General features: G+C 36.9%; 3 protein-coding genes across 3 annotated transcripts in view; 2 read left to right on the top strand and 1 right to left on the bottom strand.

Annotated features, from left to right (window-relative positions):
- Positions 1-888: 888 nt before the first annotated feature.
- On the bottom strand, positions 889-14,889 carry LOC134679148 (serine/threonine-protein kinase GA29083). The gene is made up of 14 exons (XM_063538018.1): positions 14,635-14,889; positions 14,348-14,557; positions 13,574-13,673; positions 11,907-12,092; positions 9,214-9,330; positions 7,872-8,059; positions 6,859-6,945; positions 5,582-5,733; positions 4,048-4,166; positions 3,535-3,634; positions 2,715-2,860; positions 2,319-2,468; positions 1,641-1,883; positions 889-1,027 (listed from the first exon to the last, which is right to left on the bottom strand). The coding sequence occupies exons 2-14, from the start codon at positions 14,554-14,556 to the stop codon at positions 971-973; spliced, it is 1,854 nt and encodes a 617-aa protein (XP_063394088.1). The 5' UTR covers position 14,557; positions 14,635-14,889; the 3' UTR covers positions 889-970.
- Positions 14,890-15,481: 592 nt separating this feature from the next.
- On the top strand, positions 15,482-18,741 carry LOC134678837 (ras-related protein rab7). Its single transcript, XM_063537543.1, has one exon. It carries the CDS (start codon positions 15,604-15,606, stop codon positions 16,228-16,230), a length of 627 nt encoding a protein of 208 aa, XP_063393613.1. The 5' UTR covers positions 15,482-15,603; the 3' UTR covers positions 16,231-18,741.
- Positions 18,742-23,926: 5,185 nt separating this feature from the next.
- LOC134679133 (b(0,+)-type amino acid transporter 1-like) overlaps positions 23,927-24,430 on the top strand; it is a 39,926-nt gene continuing 39,422 nt past the window's right edge. The window contains exon 1 of the mRNA XM_063537999.1: positions 23,927-24,061. Within this exon, the coding sequence (XP_063394069.1) occupies positions 24,022-24,061 (40 nt within the window). The 5' untranslated portion in view covers positions 23,927-24,021. The remainder of the gene's footprint in view (positions 24,062-24,430) is intronic.

The raw sequence follows: 24,430 nt of genomic DNA, 5'->3' as shown, positions 1-24,430 counted from the left end.
GTTTACAAAGTAAACAGTAAATTATTAGGAAAAAATGGATTCACATTTATCATCAATATTTCTTTTACATTATCTAAATACCAAGATGTGAAAAAGATAGCCCGCCGGTAGATTTCAACGCCAACAAGCAAATGCGTAGAATTTTAAAACCTTAAAGGAAGCTCGAATCACATTGTTGATTAATTGCAAGGTATTCACAAGGAATTTACCAGTGACTGATTGGCTAGTGAGTTTCAACCGACAATTAGTCATACAACAAATAATTTTGGATGTGATGGCTGCCCCGGCCGTTACATATTGACGATTTAAAGGCAAAGTTAACTGACCACAATAATGGACATTTTCATTTTAACTTATACTTAAAAGTCCGTCTTACATTATGACGACTTAAGATATGACTAAATGAAAACGTCGTCATTACTCTTATTGGCCTTACTATAATGTGATAAATTTACTTTTACGTGTGTTGGTGAGTAGAGGGCAGTCGCAGAGCACAGAGAATTTAGTACACTGCTCAATATCTTGCTGTGTTGGTTACTCGCGCGCAAATGTACGAGTACAACTGTCGCAAGCCGTCCATAAAAATGGTCGTATGCGACAGCAGACCCAGTAACGTAGAGGTACGTATGTAAACGTATAAAAAAATGTGCTTAGCAATGCCATAAAACGTCTTGTCTGCTGCTCTACTTAGTAAATTGCTGTCGTTTTACACATTTACAAGTTGTATTGTACAAGGCGGTATGAATTTTGCCGTTTGACATTTACGATATGGCCCGTGTTGCATAATAAACTACAACTAATATTACAAGCGGAACTCCTTTTCTAATAAGTGGAATTATAAAGAGTTCCGCTTGTAATATTAGTTGTAGTTTATTATGCAACACGGCCATGATCGCCGTGAGGCTCGGAGGCCGGGACTGCACTACAGGGAGCGGGGGGCGCGCGAGCGCGGCGCGGCGCCGGCGGCGCGCTATGACGAGTCCACGTCTTGCCACAGGCCCGAGTCGCAGTTCCCGTCGTAGTCCTCCTATAAGATATTACACGATATTACTACATTGAATAATATTTAAAAAACGTCTTCTAGTTTTCAAATATTATTCTGCTCGAGTAAGCGTACATAAAACTAACAACTACAAAATAAACTCTGGCCCAACACCATAAAGAAAATTCCATGAAAAATGTCATATAATTGAGAGAAACCGGGAGATTCTTTTCACTTGTACTGATTAACATTTCATTGCCGAAACATTTTTTTCTCAATGGTGAATATGTTCCAGTAAAGCAATATTTTCTTTTTATTATATATAAACAGTTGGCTACCGCTTGGAGGATATAACCAATGGAGACGCCATGTGTAAAATTTTCGGTACAAAATAGTCTGCCGTTTTTTGCGGGGGAGGGGCACATCAAATGTATAGGTACGTCATGTCAGATAAACGTCAGTCCATACATATGGTTGACATGTGGTTGACCATTGGCCGCCTATTTTCGACAGAGGGGAACGCCTGTTAATGGCGGCTCCATTGTTAATTACTCCGAGGGCTACCGAGTAAAGTTGACAGTTCGTCAATTGTGATCGATACTACTGGTTCTTATATTGCAATGTTCGCTAAAGGCTTTATCTACTGAGTAATACTGACCGACATCCACGCGTGATCAAGCACGTCCTCGGCCGCGAAGCGCAGCTCGGGCTGCGGGCGCAGCATGTTAGCCACTAGGTCGATGGCGCCGGCCGACACGTGCTCCCACGGCAGCGCGGGGAACTCCAGCCGCCCGGACAGGATCGCGTCGAACAGCCGCTCCTGGTCGCCGTTGGGCGACGAGAACGGGGGGAAACCGCACAGCAGGATGTACAGAATCACGCCCGCCGCCCATACGTCGATCTAAACAAAAAAAATTGTCAAAAACGGACAACTTTCAAATCGGATCGAATATTATAAAAAAACTGACGTTCGACGCAACATTTATGAATATACATTTCTGAAAAATGGCAACTACTGGCTCAGCCATTTATTATAAGTGATCGGGGTTTTGGTTGATACTCCGGGTGAATGACATCAGAATTTAAATATGTTATCTATACCAACAAAGCGTTTATTTCTCGAGAATTTGAAGGCATTCATAAACCCGATCACCGATAGTTATTATAATTAATAAAAGAAATATATCCAATGATTTGTCTTCCAGCATGCTTTAGGATGAGAATACGAGATAGCTTATCTTTAGGCCTCCTATGCTACCGTCTGAGGCCATCTCCACCTAAACTCTGGCTCAATTACTTTTATCTGGCACAACTATCTCCACCTAAACTTAATTACCTTTAAGCCGTAGCCAGTTTGCAGGAGGATCTCAGGTGCGACGTATGTGGGCGTCCCGCAAATGGCGCGCAGTGGCCCCATGACCTCGACGGCTAGACCGAAGTCCGCGAGCTTTAGGCCTCGTATGCTGCCGTCTGGGGCTACCTCCACCTAAAAATTATCAAAGCACGTTATTGGCTGCGTGAAGCGCTTGAAAGCTGATCGTTTATAACATATCATGAATTATCATGAACTAAACTATGCGTTTAGAAGGCAAAATGAGTTAAAAACAATTGACAAACTGTATAAAAAACGATAAAATGTTATGACAATATCCTGAGTGCCCATGACGAAACAGTTTTAAATACGAAAAATTTTTTTCTTCGGTCTTAAAAATATTATAAACAGCATACTTACCAATAGGTTTTCCGGTTTTATGTCCCGATGAACAATGGAGAGCGAATGTATGTACGCTATGGCGGATGTTAGGTGGCTGATCAGCAAGCGGGCCTGCGCTTCCGAGAACACACCGGAGGCGGTGATGTTGTCAAATAAGTCACCACCTGAAAATGCCACATTCTAAACACAAACATATTTTTACAAAGGTACGTCTAGAAAGTTCTGATCTGACAAACGCGCCACTAGGCTTATAACGCACTGCAATAAATTTTTTGCGATTTAAGTCTTGCAAGTGCCCGCTTGGCCACTTCTGTTACTGACTTTACTAGTCCAATCGTTGATCACAAACAGTGATGGTCCACATCATTTTTTTTAGTGCGCTCTTAAAGCTCAACAAGTAAAAATATTTGTAAAAAATATACAGGGTGATTCCGGGGTCGTGGAGCAAGCGATCAAGGCATGATACACAAGCCCATACTGAACAACTTTTACTATGGGACCAACTCCGAAATCGCGAAAAAAAAATTGGTAGTTTCATACATTTCGGCCGATCACTGTATTATGCCTTGATCGCTGGCTTTACTATGGGACCAAATCCGAAATCGCGAAAAAAAACTGGCCTTCCCATAGAACACGACAACATGTGATCGGCCGAAATGTATGAGACTACCAATTTTTTTTTTCGCGATTTCGGAGTTGGTCCCATAGTAAAAGTTGTTCAGTATGGGCTTGTGTATCATGCCTTGATCGCTTGCTCCACGACCCCGGAATCACCCTGTATTAGCCCTTATTACCAGTTGTATAAAAACAATATTCTAATAAGTAAAATAGCACTGACCGCTAACTAGCTCCAGTACAAGGAAAAGCCATTCCGGCGTGTGGTACTCGTCATACAGTGTGACGATGCGCGGGTGACACAGCTTTCGCATCACTCGGACCTGAAAACCATCAAGGTATGAAAATGTAAGTTAAATTGGCGAAATTGCGCGCATGATGTAAATGGGGTTTCTCTAGAATTTATTTACAATTCTTCTTCTTGATCGGGTCACTCTCGACGATCGTGGTCATCATTGGAAGTCTCCCTTTGTGACACGTTTGACGGCTCGCCTCCACTCCTCCCTGACGGCTGCGCATTTAGCGCATTCGTGCAAGGGGTCGTCCATTGCTGCCTTTTTTTGGTCATTGGTATTTACAATTACGAAACGTATTTAATGCGGTAATGCGTTTTATACAAATGAGTTAACGGAACTTTACGAAAACGAAATATTTAAGTTATTATAACATTCTGACACGAATAGAAATATATAATACAGGAAGAACCTACTTAATGTTATTCTATTTGTAAACTTACCTCTGCTGCTACATAATGCTCTTTGCCCTTGCATTTTAGCTTGTCTATTACTTTCAGAGCATACTTTTGGCCAGTCGCTTTGTTATTGCAAATGCGCACCACTGCGAAATTGCCCTCGCCTGTAACAAAACAAATCATTTGAGGAAACGTTAAAGGGGCATGTTTGCCGACATTTATAAAACTAGTCTGCTCATAGTAAGAGCTAAAATCTTTAGGAAACCAAATGGTTTGATTTAATATCATATCAACTGCTGAAGGCTTACGAAGCGGGTCGATCGGCTTGGAGTCAATTTACGCAGAAGAATTGGACTAGGTACTTAGGTACTTGGTGTTCCTTACAAATCGTATTTGATGAGCAATAATGAAGATAGGTAATTTAATTAGTAAAATAACTACATTATTTGTAATTTCGTGATACGTCTCTGACGAGCTATCATTGCAGAATAGAAATATAATACAGGAAGAACCTACTTAATGTTATTCTATTTGTGAACTTACCTCTGCTGCTACAAAATTGCCCTTCGATTCTTACCATTTGCTATTCTAACTCATGCATGCCTAAGCAATAAATCAACTGGTTTTGTAACAAGTACTTAGGTATACAATAAGGTCTGCTATTTACAAAAGATCTCTTCCGAATATTCTAAGATTGGAATTTGTAATTTGCCATTACATGAAACTCGAGAGCGGACAATGATTCGTTTCGTAACAATGTAATCGAATTCTATGCCACGGCCCACGTGTAAATATGTAGGATGTGATACGTTGGCGAAGCAACTATCCTAATATTAACGTATTTCGCCTGAAGTGAGGATTAACGAATTAATGTAGGTTATATGTATTTTATAGCAAAAATAAGCAATTTTAAAATCGTAATTTATGAACACTATAAATTATAAACTGAAGTAGTGTGACTACTTAAAAAACACAAATCAAAATATTTCATAAAATGATTGGTTTTGTTCCCTAGTCATATTATTATTGTTGATGGACATATTGTGTAAACTGCAAAACGTAATTCAAGACCAAAAAAAGTAAGAAATATTGCCACTTTTTTACTAGCGCGTCTTGTATTTATGTAAAAATAAGTAAATAAAAAGTACTTTTTTAAAACGTAGGAGTAAAATTACTAATAAACAAATTATCTTAGTGTGATTATTTATCAAAACGAATTTACAATTTTACAAACGAATTATTGCAGTGGCAACATTGTCTTACTTTTTTTGGTCTTGAATTACGCAGTATAAGTAGCCATAAAACAACAATTAGAAAAAAGAAATATATATATATTCCGATAATTTTGACCTAGGTATTTAAATTCGTAAATAAACTAACACTGGCGTGCGCGGAGGAGGTATCAGTGTAGTCGCGATGGTATGTGCGCTATATTACTTTTAAGGTAATAGGGTTTTAATATAAGATTGTAGTTGTTCGCTGGAGCATAAAAATATATTTCATGTAGCCTTGCACTTCATAAAGCTCACCCCTCGCCTACTGTAGAACTACAACAGCTATACAAGCCAGCTGCACTTACCTATGATATCCCCGATGTTGTACTTGAGCCTCAGAGGCTGCGGCATGAGCGAGAGGTCGATGGAGATGGGCGCATCGTCGGGCGTTTCTCCCGTCTCCGCCTTGCGGCTCGCCCCGCCGGCCTTCTTTGGCATGCGCGGTATCGGGCCTCTCCTGTTCGATCAGGTTAATATAATAAATGCTCAGCCAAATTAACACTTGAAAGTAATTAAAAAATCACTTTCGAATTAATATTTATACAGCAACAGCCATTTTGACAAAAGAGACACAGAGAAAAGACAATGTGAAGTTTTCGATTTCGATAGAAGTTTGATTTAAAGTTATCGATAAATGTTCTTGAGATTCTTTATACTTCTTTTAAAGACTGAGTTTAAGATCTACTTTGTATGTTAAGTATTAACACACTCAGAGCCAAGAACCCGATTGTCGGTTACACTGTTCGTAGCGACTATGCGCTCCATACGGCGAAACCGTGGCTACGTGCTACGAGCGTAACCCATAGCACTTAATTAGTGGCAATGCTTGTATTAATAATGGCTGATAATAACATTGATATGGGATACCATAATAGATCAATTCAATATTGTATCATGTTATGAAGCATTATTTTGACATAGGTAGTTACGAGCCCCGATGCAAATTATTTCGTCTAGTCCCGCGCATCAATCTTGTTTATTTTAATAAATTTTACACATGAACATAAAATGACCCAGTTATGGGAACCATAATAGCAATGTTTAATGTAGTTTATTTTGATCGTATAATAAAATTCATGAGATATTTATTGCTGAAAAAAACGGACTTTTCAAAAACGTTGTCGAAATCATATTGTCCTCTCTTACAGCACTGCTGCATGCATGGGCTCGAAACGAAATTGTCAGTACATTGGCAGAGCCCTATTGCTTTCCCTAGTAATAGCCCTTTTCACATATGTTGTAATCCTACCCGTCAATAAAAAAATAAAAAATCATTTTTTTTTTCTTTCAGTACAAACGGTATTTCTTGTATTTGGATTTAGTAGTTGCAGAGTATTACCATATAAAATTAAATTACATTAGTATAAGCATTAAATATTAGTAATTTTTAAACAAAAACCTTATTTTTGAACAAACGCGAGAACCTCAAAAATGGTCTCACTAGACGAAAACATATGCATCGGGGCTCGTAATTCCTTGTAAAATAAGCAACTTATGGTATAGAAAATTGATATTTTATTATTACGGGTATACAAATATAAAGTGCAAAAGATATATTATGCATTGAGTGGTATTAAGTTACCTTGTAGTTCTGGTAATGGGCGTCTTTCTGCATTGTAGCACAGCTTTACTTTCTTCAAATTCGAGTTCAAAGTCTTCCTGATTTACCCTAAAAAAATTGAATAAGGAAAAATCGTATGAAAATATTTGGGAAACGGGCTACATACTTTCCACGGAAATCATCTAAGTACCTTAACGAATTTTTGATGTTGGTAAAATAAACCCTACTAAAAATAGTACAAATACGAATGTCTGTTCGTAAACTCTTCACGCTTAAACTGGGAACCAATTAAGATAAAGTTCAATATAGAGATAATTTGGGGCCCGGGAAAGGAATCATGATGATAGTTGTTATCAATGATGATCAAGCTGGCCCATAAGTTAAAAACACTAAGTATTAGAAATTAATATCTATTAAATACGAAATGTAATTTACGAGTGTCGCACCATCCATGTATGTAGATGTTACATTTTTTACTATGAAATGAAGAGTATTTTTTAATCAGCGCAGCATTTTTTATCATATGGGTAGGCATCTACATTAACACCCACAGTGCTCAAATTAAGGTACCTTCCACATTGTTGCGCTGATTGTCCAAAAACGTTAGTATACTACATACCTAATATATGTATGTTCTTCTTCTTCCTCGCGTTATCCCGGCATTTCGCCACGGCTCATGAGAGCCTGGGGTCCGCTTGTCAACTAATCCCATGATTTGACGTAGGCAACTAGTTTTTACGAAAGCGACTGCCATCTGACCTTCCAACCCAGAGGGTAAACTAGGCCTTATTGGGACTAGTCCGGTTTCCTCACGATGTTTTCCTTCACCGAAAAGCGACTGGTAAATATCAAATGATATTTCGTACATAAGTTCCGAAAAACTCATTGGTACGAGCCGGGATTTGAACCCGCGACCTCCAGATTGCAAGTCGCACGCTCTCACCGCTAGGCCACCAGCGCTTCACCTAATCTATGTATGTATGTAGAAAAAATTAGTCTTCAATTTGCATCAACAGGAAGCTAGGCAAACCTACCTTTCATTTCCGTATGCAAAAAACACGTCTTCGCCTTGAAAAAACTGGTGCAATGCGGTGACGGGAGTTCCGGACTGCGTGAATACTTTCCGAACGCACCCCGTGTCCAGTTTCACGCAGTCGGTGATGGAGGCCAAAGCCTGCTCTAGTGTCGGGCTGTTGCGCTTGTTCAGCAACAGTCTGCATACCTGCAGAAAAGTTATATTGCTTAAATGAATGAAATAACTGGATTAATACGAACAGACGCGCATAGAACACATGAATGTTATTTAAAAAAGTCAAGCCTTCTCACATAATTATACACAACTCAAATGGTTAGCTCCACTGCGCTTTGTGTACCCGCGTCCTTTTATTACAAAGTTTAGCTTATCGAGCTGTTGACTCTGTGAGTTAATTCGCAATCCATACAAAAAACGTGCACATTGTATTGGGATGACTAAGGCGGTCTTTACAATGGATGCGAATTCGCAAGCCGTCCCGGTGCGCGAGTGGAGCATCGCTATACATGTATACGCACATAGCGCTGTCATGCTCGTACCCGGCGCAACGTGCGAACTTGCGTTGGATGACAGACAAAAACAACGACACGAATAGAAAAAATAATTAAGTGTTCCAAAAAGGCTGTTTTTTTCTTAAATATGTATACTTGGTCAAGCAGATCTTGTCAGTACAAAAAGGCGGCAAATTTAAAAATGTAGGCGCGAAGGAATATTGTATCATAGAAAATATCAATTTCGCGCCTTTTTCTACTGACAAGATTTGCTTCGACATGTTAAGTGACAGAAAATAGAAATTAAAGCTATACATGTAAAAGTGTACAGAAAATATATAAAGTATAATCCAAAAAGGCTGTCGTTAACTTACTTACTTTTCGAAAACCGATTGTCTGACCAGTTCAAAAAATGTGACATCGCTTAACGATTAAGCGTGCGCATTACATTAAACACTTGTTCAAACATGCGATATAACTCGCGATACAAGGCACATCTTTTTAGATATTTATACTTAGGATATCTCCACCATAACCTATTCCCATTTACAATATATTTACATTTACAATGAATGCACCCATAGAAAATAAAATAACGCAAACGATCACACAGCAATGTATTTAGCAATATTAGTTCCGACAGCGATCGATTTCTGCAACGCTAATAGAATCGCGACTTGCAAAGCACATATGCTAATAAAATCTAATTAAAATTTTGAATTAAGTACATCATATTTGTAAATAGTTATTTGAAATTGAAAATTTGTAATTTATCTACTTATATTTGATACCATAATATAGCATATATTAGTGACACCTCTAGCAGCCCCTCTACTCTCTTGTACAGCTTACCTTGCGTGGCTTTACTCCGTTCCTTATGATGGTTACAATGCGTGATCGAATCACGGTTTCCGAAGGAACCGGACTGACCCGCGCGGTCCCGTTGCTGGCAGCTGGTGTGCCGTTTGGCTGTACAAGAGAAAAAAATGAGTGCACTATATAAAATTAAAAACGTACGTTTTATCGTGTAGCACTGGATTGGATATACGGTGTGTAGTGTTTCCACTGTTTGATGGACACTTAGTGTACTTTACCGATAAATATTATTGTGACGTAAACTATTTGATATTATACGTAAATAGTCATTATTTATTTTTATGTAAAGATTATGCCGTACTTATAATGGTGTGTTTATAACTATTCAAACAGAATCTTATTCATAATGTCTGGTATGTAAAAAGAGCATTGTACGACAGAAATAAAATTAAATAAACATTATTATGTTTATGGCTATTGCCCATTGTCACCTTTGCCCTATACCCACTTAATGTAATCGGACTATACCACATTCATTCGTCAATGAGAGGTGCATTTCTTATCAGCATGTCTGTGTGCGTAATGTACAGTCAACATCAGATATATCGGAGCGGCTAAGGCGCTCACAAATATCTGAACACGCCTCTATTGTTAAGGCGTTACAGTGCGTGTTCAGATATTGTGAGCACCTTGGCCGCTCCGATATATCTGATGGCGGCTGTACTAAAGTTTAGAATGGTTAATTAAATAAGATTGCATCCTAACAGCCCTGCGTATTTGGAGGCCAGATTTGTGTGTATCATTTCACCTAAAGGTCCTCACAAAGTGGTTGGCAAGCTGTGAGCAGAAAATAGCTATTTCTATGTTAGAACTATTGTTACTTATACCATCGGAAACAACTACGAACCAAACGAAAAAAAAAAAACAGTACAAAAACAGGGCAATCAATGGAGTAATGACGCGCTAGCATTGTTTGTATAGCTCTCCAATCAATAAGATAAGATAAAATACGTGAGTCGGCTTTTGCTTTCACGTGAAGGGCCCATTTTTCATACGGTATTATTATAATCATTAAATAATACTGAAAACTTAGCAATATAAGTAAGAGTTAAACAGCAGGCGGTCTTATGGCTAAAAACTGAAAGAATTCGGTTTCAAGCTTTCTTGAGATCGTAGACGTTATTACAACTTTTAAGGAACGCACTGATTAACAGTCCGCCGGACGGTATCGGCCTGTCAGTTGTTAGGAGCTGTCAAATTTTTGTTCTAACTGACAGGCCGATGCCGTCCGGCGGACTGTTAATCAGTGGGCCCTTTACTTCCTTCCAACAAAATGTGCAAAATGTGAAAATAAATACGAGTAAAGACGAAAACGACTCATACAAAAGCTCGTGGCCTTAGACGTCACAGTCCGCACGGTTGTGCCAAAATGTAAGGAAGAAATAATGAAAAATACTTAAGTTTTTCGTTATTTTTTTCTAGTTATAATGTTATAATAAAAATTCGGATCATACATTTTTAGCATTAATTTGATGTTGTTAAACGTGATAAAAAATAAACATACTTAATAAATATAACATTTAATGTGATGCATGTCCATTATGTAGAACGCGCTAGAACTTCTAGACTGGTGAATCAGGTCTAGCAAACGGTAAGGAAAATGGTTTGCCGGCGGATTAGCGCGCACACATGAATAAGAATGGGCAAGCGAGCCATCGAGGCGTGCAATTTGCGTGATGAAAAATGCTGTAATAGCTTAACTTATTCGTATGTAATTAAGGCTCATGTTGACTAAGATTACTAAGACCGACACGTGATTTTGCGGGCCCACCTGCTTATAACAAGATATCAAACACTATCAAAATGCCTCTTTCAGCCATCTAGATTATCTAGAATCTACATTATAATGAGGTGGTAGGTCAGATGTAGAATTTAACTTTTGTTACAAAGTAATACAATCTTAGCGTTTTATCGCATGGGGTAAGGAAAGTTGGGATGCTGGGATCCACTTTTTATTAATAAGATTCTAAGTGGATTATGTGTTGATAATATTATGATGTACAGTCAGCTGCAGACCTGCAGACAGAAAAGTGACCCCCACCCTGCACAGAAATTTGTATACGAAGGTACCAAGTGAAAAGTATTGTTGACTGGAGCCTCTGTCCAATCTAACCCATTTTAACCCCCATAAAAGTAGAATTACAAAAAATGTTTTTTAGGGTTCCGTACCCAAAGGGTAAAACGGGACCCTATTACTAAGACTTCGCTGTCCGTCCGTCCGTCCGTCTGTCACCAGGCTGTATCTCACGAACCGTGATAGCTAGACAGTTGAAATTTTCACAGATGATGTATTTCTATTGCCGCTATAACAACAAATACTAAAAACAGAATAAAATAAAGATTTAAATGGGGCTCCCATACAACAAACGTGATTTTTGACCAAAGTTAAGAAACGTCGGGAGTGGTCAGTACTTGGATGGGTGACCGTTTTTTTTTGCTTTTTTTTTGTTTTTTTTTTTTTGCATTATAGTACGGAACCCTTCGTGCGCGAGTCCGACTCGCACTTGCCCGGTTTTTTTTTAGTGCTGTACAACATTTTAGAATTTAAATATCCTACCTGCACAGTGTAGATTAGACTTTCTGTTGTCTGCCAATAATTAAGTAATGAAACTGTTATACATTAACTGTATCTACAATAGATGTAAAGTAAATTGGAGCTTAAAACTTACCTGGATACATCGGGAATATCTGTTGGTAGCTTTTACACTTGTAGTGTCACTAGGTGTTTCAGGGCCACTTAATCTAAAAGACTGTGGAGTCACAGCACTGGCTTCGTAGTCCAATCGTTTAAATGGTTCTCCAAATCCACTGCATACATAGGATTGGCCATCTTCAAGGTCATCAAGTTTTCCTATCTAGAATTAAAGATAAAATAAGAATGTTTAGATTTGGTAGTCTTTCTATACTAAGAGCGTTTTCACATTGTCCGATACGATATCGGATCCTACATCCGCGTAATCAGGCCGCGGGGGCGCGCCCGGGCGTCGTCTTTAGCGGTCACGCACATTACAACAAGCATAATGCCTACACATACGCACACAAACAAATATTATCGGTCCGTCAGCTGACGGGGGGCTCCGACTTGGCTGGATTTATCGAAAGCGCCTTTCCGACATCGGATGTCGGAAGGCGTCTATAACAAAAACAGCTGCAGGAGAGTGCCATTATGTCCGCCTTTTTTGGGTTATTTATCGTTTTTTAGTAATAATGATTTATTAAATGCATAAATAAATACAGACAAACTCACATATCTTACATTTTACTTCCTTCCAACATCCCTTTATAACCAAAGTCCCTTTATAATAAAAGCTGTCAAAAAGGGACTTCCACTTGTATTACATGTTACAAGCTTTTAATAAACAGGGCACTGAGCTTAAATTAAGTACCTTTCTGAAAGACATGTATATTCTAATTAACTCCACTTTGGAGATAATCAATAATTTATTTTTATCTTATGAGACCCTTACAAGTGTGTACACTTGCCTAAGGTCCTGTTTACATATTGATTAGTGTTTACTATGAGTTTATACATTTGCTACTAAACATGAGTACTATCTCGTACAATCATTGTTTATAATGATATTGATATATTGTCATAGTTTTTGTTTGGTTGAGTTAACCCTTTATAAGGCATAAGGGTGTCAGGAATTATGCAAAATTGAACTATATCACTTTGAAATAAAGTTCATAATCAGGTGGGAAATATATTCCCTCTGCCTTATAAGGCTTAAATATAATGCCTGGGTTACAACAACAATATATGTAGCATTTAATAACATAATAACTTTTTATTAAAATAAAAATACAAACATACCGTTTAGTTTCCTTAAATGTACTTAGGAATACCACAAAGTTAACGGAGTTTAAAAAAAACACAGTGTATATGTTATTAGCAGAGCTCGGCAGGGGTGAGCTGTTTGCACAACATGGACATGCCTTGTCATTCGATGGTATATGTGGTGTAATTTAATAACTAAAGAAATTATTTTATTTAGGCTGCCTTTCCGCTACGATCTTTACGTCGCCATTAAAACAAATGAATTTTATACCAAGCCTTTTCAGTAAACCTCTTCAAATAATATTGTATGTTCCATCCATATGCTACTATTAAAGTTTATTTGTACATAAGGCATTGTCATTTTAGTTTAATTATAATTAATACAGTCTTATTTTAATATTTCTTTCTAAGGTGTATCTATATTAATATCTACACTTGACATAAGTGACGTCAATATGGCTCACCCCTGCCGAGCTCTGATTATTAGATGTTGCTGCATGCCGAATTCATTATCCCAATTTACAGAGATATGACAATAGTATGTTTTGGGTTACTTACTTTTTTACCATCTAAAGCATATATTGTCCGGACACCACTAGGCAATGTCACATTGTCCACTAATACTCTTGTCAAATCTGCTATTAAACTGTCAAAAGACCTGCAACAAAATTCATAAATGAAGCCAAAACAAAACCAGTATACCTACATACTTGTAACATGTTTAATGATTTATCAGTTCAAGAGATGATTTGTTTCCAATTATCATTTTTAGAATGTTCAAATTCAATAAAATGATATTCTGTAATATTTGTACTTAACATTTTTTAAACTAATGCTGTAAAAAGGTAGACAAACATGTGGTGACCACTCTGCCACCCACTGTCAATAGAGGTGACAGCATGGTGTCAGCTATTGGGCATTGTCAAGTACAATGGTCAACAAATTTACCCCTAATTGGAGCACAAAGCTTAGAACAATAATATCTGCACAGCACTCAAAAGGTGAAGGTTTATACCTTAAAGACAATTGTTATCAAATTGATTATTACAGCCAGCAGTTATGATTGTTTTTATATCCGAGAATGGTAAATATGAAGATAAGCTGTTTTCAAATACAAATATACATAGTAACAATCATCAAACATAATCTTCCCCTAAGCCTATTACATTAATGGAACTATTGTTAACATTGTGGGTACTGTCCACTGTGACTAATTGCTAAATCACTATGTGCTGCTGTATAGATAGGTATGAAGTTTAGTGAAAGTGGATGAACTTATTTGAAGTTTTACAGCATGTAATTAGCAAACGTTGCTAACAAATTAGCACATACCTGTATCTTTCAGGCAAGACTGGAATTATAACTCCCGAGTAGAACTTGTCACCGTTCCGAAAAAACCTTACTCGTTTTGCTTTTCGAGAAGCTGACGTTCGAAGAACTATACTACGGTGGTCTTTTCTGTTTTGCAATATTTCATTAAAATCTTTTTCGAGCTCACTAACGGAACTCGATTGACTTCCGCTACCGCTCAAATTCTCCATCCTGAAAAGAAAGTTAGAATTAAGTTACGATACGAATAACGGATTGTATTCTTTAACACGAATCAGTTTAGGCCTCACCTTTTTTCCTCCAACAATCAGCAAACCTACTGTATGTCGCTTCGAATAAAATAACTTTTGATAACGTCACATGGATAGACAAACTAGAACAAATAATTAATTAGCGGCTATGGCTTCGATAAATTTATGAATCACACGAAAAACAGCGTAAAGCTAAGTAGGCACTATTAGGTACCTATTCTATGCGAACGGTTGGTTCATTGGCTATATAGATAGTAGAGTACGAGACATTCGTAATGACTTTAGTCGTTGAAAATCAGCAATTCCAACATAGGCACTAGAATCTAGACATACAGCCAATTTAATTGTCATTCTAAAAAAACATGTCACATTAATGTTGTTTTTATAACAATATACATTAAAGAATTTTATAAATTTTTCAGAATTGATTCCATAAAAATTAAAAAGCTCGAACTGCAACCATTAAAGTTTATAAATTTATATAATAGTCAGACTAACCCCGGCTACATACGTAACGATAAATCGTTGCGATAAAACTGTGCATTCCGACTGTGCAGATAAATCGAACCGTATGTATGAGAAATCGTTACGATAATCGACAACGATTTGTCATACACACGGTTCGATTTATCTGCACAGTCGGACTGCACAGTTTTATCGTAACGATTTATTGTTACGTATGTAGCCGGCATAAAAGTGTCAAAATCAAAAGTCAGTTCCGTAAGAAGTTAATAAATTCCATTTCTTTAATTATATTGGCTTGAAATAAAATCCTTTTATTCAGTTATAGTTTATTAAGTTTATCCTACAATTCTAATGCATTATGCTTATAACTTTGTTAGTCTATCTATAATAATTAACTATTTTTCTGCTATTCATTTTTCCATTGGCAGCACTCGTCCTCAGAAACAGGTGACGCATTAACAATTTTGCGTTTGTCATAAATAAGTTAAGACAAAGGGCGAGTTTTAATTGTGAATTCCGGGATATTGTACACTTTTAAGAAACATGTCTTCTAGAAGAAAGGTCCTCCTCAAAGTAATCATCTTGGGCGATAGCGGTGTGGGCAAAACATCGCTAATGAACCAGTTCGTGAACAAGAAATTCTCTAACCAGTACAAGGCAACAATAGGAGCAGATTTTCTCACGAAAGAGGTAATCGTCGATGATAGAATCGTCACAATGCAGATTTGGGATACTGCAGGGCAGGAGCGTTTCCAATCATTGGGAGTGGCGTTTTATCGCGGGGCGGATTGTTGCGTCTTAGTTTTTGACGTAACTGCCCCCAACACATTTAAGTCCTTAGAGAGCTGGCGAGATGAATTCCTGATACAGGCTTCACCGCGTGACCCAGAGAATTTTCCTTTCCTCATATTAGGTAATAAGGTTGACTTGGAAAATCGCGCTGTGACTCTTAAGCGCGCACAACAATGGTGTCAGAGCAAAAATGATATCCCATTCTATGAGACGAGTGCCAAAGAAGCTGTGAATGTGGAACTAGCGTTCCAGGAAATCGCCCGCCGTGCCCTGGCCCAGGAGACGGAGACGGAGCTGTACAATGAGTTCCCTGACCAGATAAAGCTGAATGCCAACGACTACAGCCGTGACCGCGAACGGGACCACTGTGCTTGCTAAACCTCGCAGCAAGCAATTTGTGCTCTTGCTAATTCATTTCTCATTTTTTATTCATTAAATACCTATTACAAAAAGTATATTTAATATTATGGTGTAAGTAATGTCTTTCATTATGTCATTGTCTTGTAAAGATGTGTTGCAATGATACTAATGAAATACATGGATTTAATTTGTTTGTTGAGCACATGCCACTAAAATGGTTTAATACATGTATGTAACAGTGCACTATTTTGCATTTCATATTTTGGCTCAGCTTTTACATTCATTGTCTGATCTGCCTGTTCAAGGGTGTACATAGATTTTACTATAATAGCAAGGTGAATTGTGTTCTTGAACATTTAATTCACTTTACTAAATATGTCTTTGTCTAAGGATAATATTAAAGCTTGTTTTTTGTTGTATTTGTCTAGCTTGGAATACCGATTACAAAGATTATACAAATGGCATTTCTGCCTTTGGAGTAATAAAGCAATATTTAAGTAGGCCTCGTAGTATATTTATACCAGAGTTGTTTATATTGCACAGGGTTTTTGCACCTCATTTTTAGTTGCAATGTTAGCAATAAAATAAATTTTGAAAAAAATTGCATGTGATGTGTTCCTTATGAATAACTGAACTCAGCATACCAAACAAGTGTACTTACATCTGCAATAAATAGTTAAACAAATAGTCCAAGTAATGTAAGAGGTAAAAAAATCTTGATATACAAATAATCTTTTGATTCCTTGACTGGTTGGCTCTCATATTGAGCAATGAATAAGCTGGGTTGAGCATCTGACAATGACACTATAGAGATAGCAATATTGAATATTTTCACCTACAAACTCTGGAAAAATATATTTTTAAAAGTTGTGCTGGCTAGTGGCAAATTTTATTTTCATAGATGTATATTGGTTTGATTTATAACAATGTTGCACACTGTATTTTAGAAGAACTAAACATAAAAATCTGCCGAATTCAGCTTGTAGTAAATAACACATGAGCTGAAAGTGTTTGCTTTGGTTGTTTATCACTCCTACCAACAGCATAGGGTAAAACATTATTACTAGTAGAGCTCATACACATCAGTGGCCATTCTAGAACTGAATTTCCACAATGTTGTCTAATATAATGCAGTTAAACACTATCAAAAGTTCTTGAAGGAAAAGTAAGTCAAAGTAACTCCAGCTTGCCTACAAATATTTATAACATTCTGCCACATCCAAGGAATAAATATAACAACAAGTGTTTGATGGGGTAAATATAATAATGGACGCATTCCATTTTATGTCAGCTCTATAAGGTAGTAAATCAATTAACTCATTTTAATTATTATTGTTACACAAAACTGTTTGTGTATATATGGAATATTGTGTTAGGGTTAAGTAGTTAATCATAACTTGATATAATGCTATAATTGTTCAAGTTATATTTCATTAAGGCCATTATAAGAACAAAAAAAAGTTTTTGTAAAGGGATGTATAATTATGTAACTGTATACATAAGTTATTAGAAAGAGCCATGGCCAAATCAGGATTAACAATTCTGCCTTGTACTATTTACAGACGGCTTGATTCACGTGCCTAATAAATTAAGCCCAAATTAAATCATAATTCTAGCAAATGTTCAAGTACTTGCCATTATTATTAACCATAAGATGATTGGTGGCTGCTGAACATTAAAATAAAGTTGAACTTTAAGGCTATAAATACAAGGCTATCCTTCAGTAGTTCCAAAAACCTACTCATAAGTTCTAATTACATATGAATACCTATTGTATTGCTAAAATACTGCTCTTGTTATATTGTCCTGATAATAAAAATACAATGTGTAACATAAAGTCCTGTTAACCGTCAAATCAAAAATAATTTTCATTCATGAGATTTACGAGAGTTGGTCCGAAGTTTTTAGCTGCTCTGGCTCAACTCATTATTTGACCTGCGATGAGTCGTCGGTGTTTATCCCGGTCGCATCCTCAGGTACTGTTTCGGAGTCTATTAATTATTATAAAATGTTATTGTGTGTCCGATTTTTATAATTCTACTCTATTCGTCACTTTCCCAGTCAGCTGCGCCTGCGCGTCATCTATGACAGAGTAGGTAAATCGGTTATACTCTTGAATCAAAACATATTGCTGTAAGTGGTAGGTTTGCAGTGGTTTTTGTTAGACATTGTGTTCCCAAAGACAGAAAATTTATTGCCTATGAAAAATTATTGTTTAATTGTTACAATATGCTTGTTCTATTAACCTTTACATTCATTTGTAGAGTTATTTTTACGTTTAGATAATAGATATACTATACATATACCCATATTTGTTAATTTGCATGAGGTTTAACACCATATATTATTAATAACCATTAATACTTTTTACGCAGTAGCTATATGGAGTATTATATATTATGGTTTATACATTCTTTATATAAAAATATTCTTTCTAGGATATTAAAAAAAGGTAGTTACATAGTATGATGTATGCTGTAATAATGGTTGCTTTTGACTTTATATCAATAAACAGATAAAAACCCATAATGTTGTTTATATATGATATTTAAAAGAAATTGGTTGTTTTCATAAGAATATAGTGCTTAACATTTTATTGCGTAATCATAATTTTAATCGGTAGGTACCTATTGTACTTAACACATTATGTAGTAAGGTTGTAACTCATGATGTTGGTCCTCCTGTTTTATTTATGTTCGTGTCGAGCAACATGTTATGACACAGTTCCACTTTGATTCACACATTGATCATTGTTGAAATTATGTGGGATGATCGTAGTTTACTTAACGCCTTATTATGTACATCTATAGACTACATTTGAATCTATTAGTAAAAGAACAAATAACGAAGAAAAGATTATATTCATAGATTAGTATGTGTGATTTTCAACTATGAATATAAATATCGGTCGATGCCAGCGATTGATTAATAATATTCCGTCGCTGGTCGATGCAGGCAAATCTTTGAAACTAGTTCACCATTCGTATCTATGCAATGCTTCATTACATACTGTATTTGACCTTTACCAGTAAACACTATATGCAATCTTTACATCGTTTATCGTGTCTATCAAAGCTGATCATAGTAAATCCTAATGCAATGCCTATTCTATTTAGTTTCAAGTTTTTACATCTGCTTCAGCGAGAGTTTTCATTTTGGCTATGTGCGATTCTCTAATTAAGCATACAATATCAACGGAATTCCTTATCCTAGCCGTGAGTGTATATACACTATATAATAATATATATATATATATATATTATTTTACAGTACATATGGTCCTACTTTCCCGCACTAGTGCGGGAAACAGCACTCCGTGCGTATGTCAAAAGTTTGAAGGGCCATATGTACTGTAAAACGTTGTACGATACACGTGCGAATAGGTTATTCGCAACTCGTGTCGATCTAAAACACTCCCTTCGGTCGTGTTTTAATTTATCGCCACTCTTCCCTGTTTACCGCAATTTTTTTTCTAATACTTATTACTGCAATTTTCTGCCGCCAGAGTGCACATGTTTTTTTTTATGTGATAGTAAACGAGCCAACAAGCATAGAGTAGTATAAGTTACTCTATGCTTGTTGGCTCGTTTACTATCACATTCTCTCTCTCTCTGAAGAAACGGACCACCCGTTCTCCCGTTTGTTTGTTATTGTCAAGGTCTGGACACAAGTAAACACTTGTGTCGCCATTTAACTAAACCATGAGTAACAAACATTTATTTGCCGTTATGTATAGTGAGCTGCGAAATTGCATGGTGAAATTATTATGAATGAATTCATTGTTAAATTCGCCATGCACTTTTACGGCTGATGTTACTTGGGAGTACAGCGCCATCTCGTAGCGAGTAGCAAACCGAATAGTTGAAACGAAATACCTAAAGCGGTCAAAAGATGCCACTACCAGATGAGAAAGTGCCCTGAAAAGTCAGTAGAAAAAGGTACGAAATTCAAATTGTCTATGGGTCGACAACCCTTCATGGCGCTTACATTTTTTAATTTTGCTGCTTTTTTCTACTGACGGCAATGATTTGACAGACAGCACTTGACAAACTACATTAGTACAGTACTGTGTGTACTGCGTAATATAATTTATTATTTAAAATTTTATAAACCAAATTTTACCTAATTATATTCTCTTTTCACAATACCTATTAACATTTTTCTGATTGTGTTGAGATTGAGATAGTTCTGAGGTGCTTTTAACTTTGGTGAATTGAACTATTTGACAAAAAAATGCCTCCCATATACATATAAACAACTTTCAGTACTTGGAATAGAAAGTTTTCCTGACTACCTCAAGTAGAAAACCTCCTACCTCGTAGAAAATAGTTTCAAAAAGTATGTTTTTGGTAAGATGACATTTCCAATGAGCATAAAACAGCTTATGAAAATATAAATACAATGATGGCATTGTAGTACCTAGGAAGCGAGTGAAGATTATGAAAAACACTGAAACACAAACAAACTAAGGTAAGTATGATGGAATATATTCAGCGAAAACACACAGGAGCTACATATGTACTTTGGTACAGTCGCCATCAGATATATCGGAGCGGCCAAGCTGTTCACAATATCTGAATACGCACTCTAACGCCCTGACAATAGAGGCTTGTTCAGATATTTGTGAGCGCCTTAGCTGCTCCGATATATCTGATGGCGACTGTACCTAATATGATTGAATTGCAATAATTACAGATTACTAAAATAAAAGAACTGCTTGAATATGCGTATTCGGTAAAAAGATATACCTACCCGATCAAGCATGGCTGGGTCTCATTGTGTACAGTCTTTATTATTTATTTCTGTAACAACGCGGCTATATCAAGTTCATAGAAAAGAAAACTAGCAAGGGTGGAATAAACTTCTAAAAATGTAGCAATTTGCTGGTATTTAACACTGAAGTTAACACATTCATTACCACTAAGTTACGTTACGTTCGTAGCGCGTAGCCACGGTTTCGCCGTATGTAGCGCGTAGTCGCTACGAACAGTGTACCCGACAGTCGGGTTCTTGGTGTTGAATGTGTAGATGAGGGGCGTTAGATATAGCTTGACTACCAATTGACTACCAGTTTTCATGCCAAGTGCAACGTCAAGTATGGCGGTTCTATGGGATACTCGGAGAATCGGACCACGCTATAAATCATAATAAATGAATAATAATTGCAGTCCGTATGTACCGGCCTTTATCACCTATGTATCTCTGTATGCATTTTAACATTTCTTTGGTACTGTCTGTTATGCAACGTTAGCGTGGTCAGAGTCCGTGTATTTTTGTGTTGTTACTTCTAAGTCGGTGGCAACTGTTAAAGATTAGCATATATGGCGCCAGAATTGGTTTCCCCCGTTTCAAGTTTTGTTCCATGAGATTTGGCTAGGGCTAGATTCCAGGCCATAAATTAAAAAAAATACGACAAGAATTTGACACAATTCTAGGGATTGACAGGTAAACCTATGCTTGCGCCATCTGTAAAATACTTCGTTCCGCCAACCCCATTGTAGAAATAATCATTTATATCCTCCTAAGGCCCAGCCATACAAATGAAAAATCCAAAATTTGCCGCTGCAATTTGAACCTATACTGGAAAAAATAGAGCTGATTTTGCTTTATAAAAAAATTGAACGAAACAATACAAATGCGACTCTGTTCCATTTGGATATGATTTAAATTTCATCGAACTGAATAAGTACTTTAGGTAGGACCTTGGGCCTTACGAGGATAAGTCAATATTTTCATAGAAATTTGGCACTCGCAAAGCGTGCTACGCGCTACGCCATCGTAGCAGGCTGTGCTAGCCGTGCTCCCATATCTAAGTACGTGTTCCGTCTACGGTACTGTTAAGTTTTCTCTCCTGTGGACAATACATATTAATGTGGACAACTTGGAGAAACTATTACTTGTGGATATGTAGTAGGTAATTGGTATGGGTAGGTAACTTTCGCGTTTTGAACACATATAACTCTCATTTATAGACGGGTCTATCGGGAATTTATTTAATTAACTTTATTTACCGACTTTTCGAATACAGGTAATAAAATAAATTCGAGACGGACCTCGAGGTAATACCAAGTTACACCATTTTGGTATTGAAATGTATGTTTTATTTGACCTCCAGGAGATGTCGGTTAATTTTGTCTCTACGAAGTTATTCTTATAGACGGTCTAGCAAATCTTGTCAGTAGAAAAAGGCGCCAAATTCAAATTTTCTATGAGACGATAACCCTTCGCGCCTACATTTTTCAAATTTGCCGCCTTTTTCTACTGTCAAGATCTGCTTGACCAACTTTATTTGTTATTTCGTTACTTTGCGGGAAAAATGTAGTACGCGCTACGACGTTGCGCTACGAGTTCTAAAACATTGACGCTAAGACGAAAGTCACCTGTGTGCTTAGTCAACATGCCAATCGTTTACGTTCCGTAGCACAGCGTAGTCATCTCTCTCTATTAATCTTCCATAATAGCGCGACAGAGATATTGGCGTTTCGTTCGATTGGCATGTTGGCTAGCCACCCTGGGTTACATTATTTGTTATTGTTTGACGACCGGTCTGGCCTAGTGGATAGTGACCCTGCCTATGAAGCCGATGGTCCCGGGTTCGAATCCTGGTAAGGGCATTTATTTGTATGATGATACAGATATTTTGTTCCTGAGTCATGGTTGTTTTCTATGTATTTAAGCAATTATATATTATATATATATATATCGTTGTCTGAGTACCCACAACACAAGCCTTCTTGAGCTTACCGTGGGGCTTAGTCAATTTGTGTAAAAAAAATGTCCAATAATATTTATTTATTTATTATTATTGTATGATAATCATATAATCAGTTTGCATTCCAGAAAAAATACACTTACATATTTCTCTAATATTGTATCTTAAGTATTGTTACTCATTTTAGCTGTCCATAATATTTATAGGCTGCGGTGACCGCTTTACATCAGGCGGACCGTATGATTGGCAAGAATTTCATTTTAACAAAAAACTTTAATTGGGCAGTGATGTAAAAGACGCTTGCATTGTCATTTGTTATATGTACCTACTTGTATATGTATGTACATACATACTTGCAAAGTTTCAAAACGCTACGGCTATTATACGTAAGTAGGTTAAAATCGACTTCATTAAATTTATTAAATTCATTATTTCATTACACCTACACTGTTATTAAGCTTTCCGTGGTCATTAGATAAAACTTTAAATTGCAAACGTTTTCTTAACAATCTGCAGAAATAAGTACCTAGGTCTGCTCTTTATACAACCTAGGTTCGTGATAATTTACGTAAATGTAGAGCCCGACTTTTAACCATTCGCTAAAGCGAGCCGGTGAGTACCTCCCAAATTTTGCATGAAAGTTTGTTAATTGAAGTAGGTATTGAATTCTTTCAGGGAACCACCCGTCCGCGTCAAACAATTGCGAATGGCGTAAATATCCCAGGCGGTTGTAACATGTAAGTACCTGTCGGGATCATTCATTACTCTGTCACCGTTGCTGAAACTAGTGAAAGAGGAGGCTTCTTTAGCGCATGTGCGGTGAAAGAGCGAGCTCTGGCGCGTATTCAGAAATGTGAACTATTAACCCAATTTGATATCTTTTACAGTGGTTCGCTTTGCTCTAGAGCGCTATTACATGTGTAGAAGTGAAACGTTAATATTGAACGTAAATTGGTATGATTTATGTTTCAGAATACGCCCTCAGAGAGGGGATTCTTGTTTCAACGTAGCCTCGAAACCGGCGGCGCTTCGCCAGTCAGTCTCGCTTGTGACATGAAAGGGCGCGGTCCTTCATACGTATCACGGTGCTTCGAGCAATGCTTCACCATGAACAGCCACATCGAAATGCATGTAACGGTGAGTGCTTTATACTTTTTGCATCTCTATCATATATGCATTTGTTGAAGCTGTGTTCGTTGTAGTTGTATTTAATTTACTGCATACATTTATACTCCTAGAGGTAACTAATGTCTAGCACATGGCGAAACTTACAGAGGTGTCTGTAAGTAAATTAAAAGTTGTTATTTGAAAGTTTTGAAACCCACGCTCGAATTAACTGTTCCGAGTTTAAGAAATAGGTAATTTCATGAATATTACGTTTTAAGGATCGTTTAATAAATTTAAAAAAATATAGATTTATCTATGTCAAGTGGTCTGCATTTATTTTATTAGTATTAGATGCTACAATTAATATAGCAAAATAAATTAATTTATGTATACCTAGGA

This window comes from Cydia fagiglandana, chromosome Z (assembly GCF_963556715.1).
Source record: "Cydia fagiglandana chromosome Z, ilCydFagi1.1, whole genome shotgun sequence".
Classification (NCBI taxonomy): Eukaryota; Metazoa; Arthropoda; class Insecta; order Lepidoptera; family Tortricidae; genus Cydia; species Cydia fagiglandana.
The sequence above is the reverse complement of the archived record's forward strand: the minus strand, read 5'-3'. Positions and strand labels throughout refer to the sequence as shown.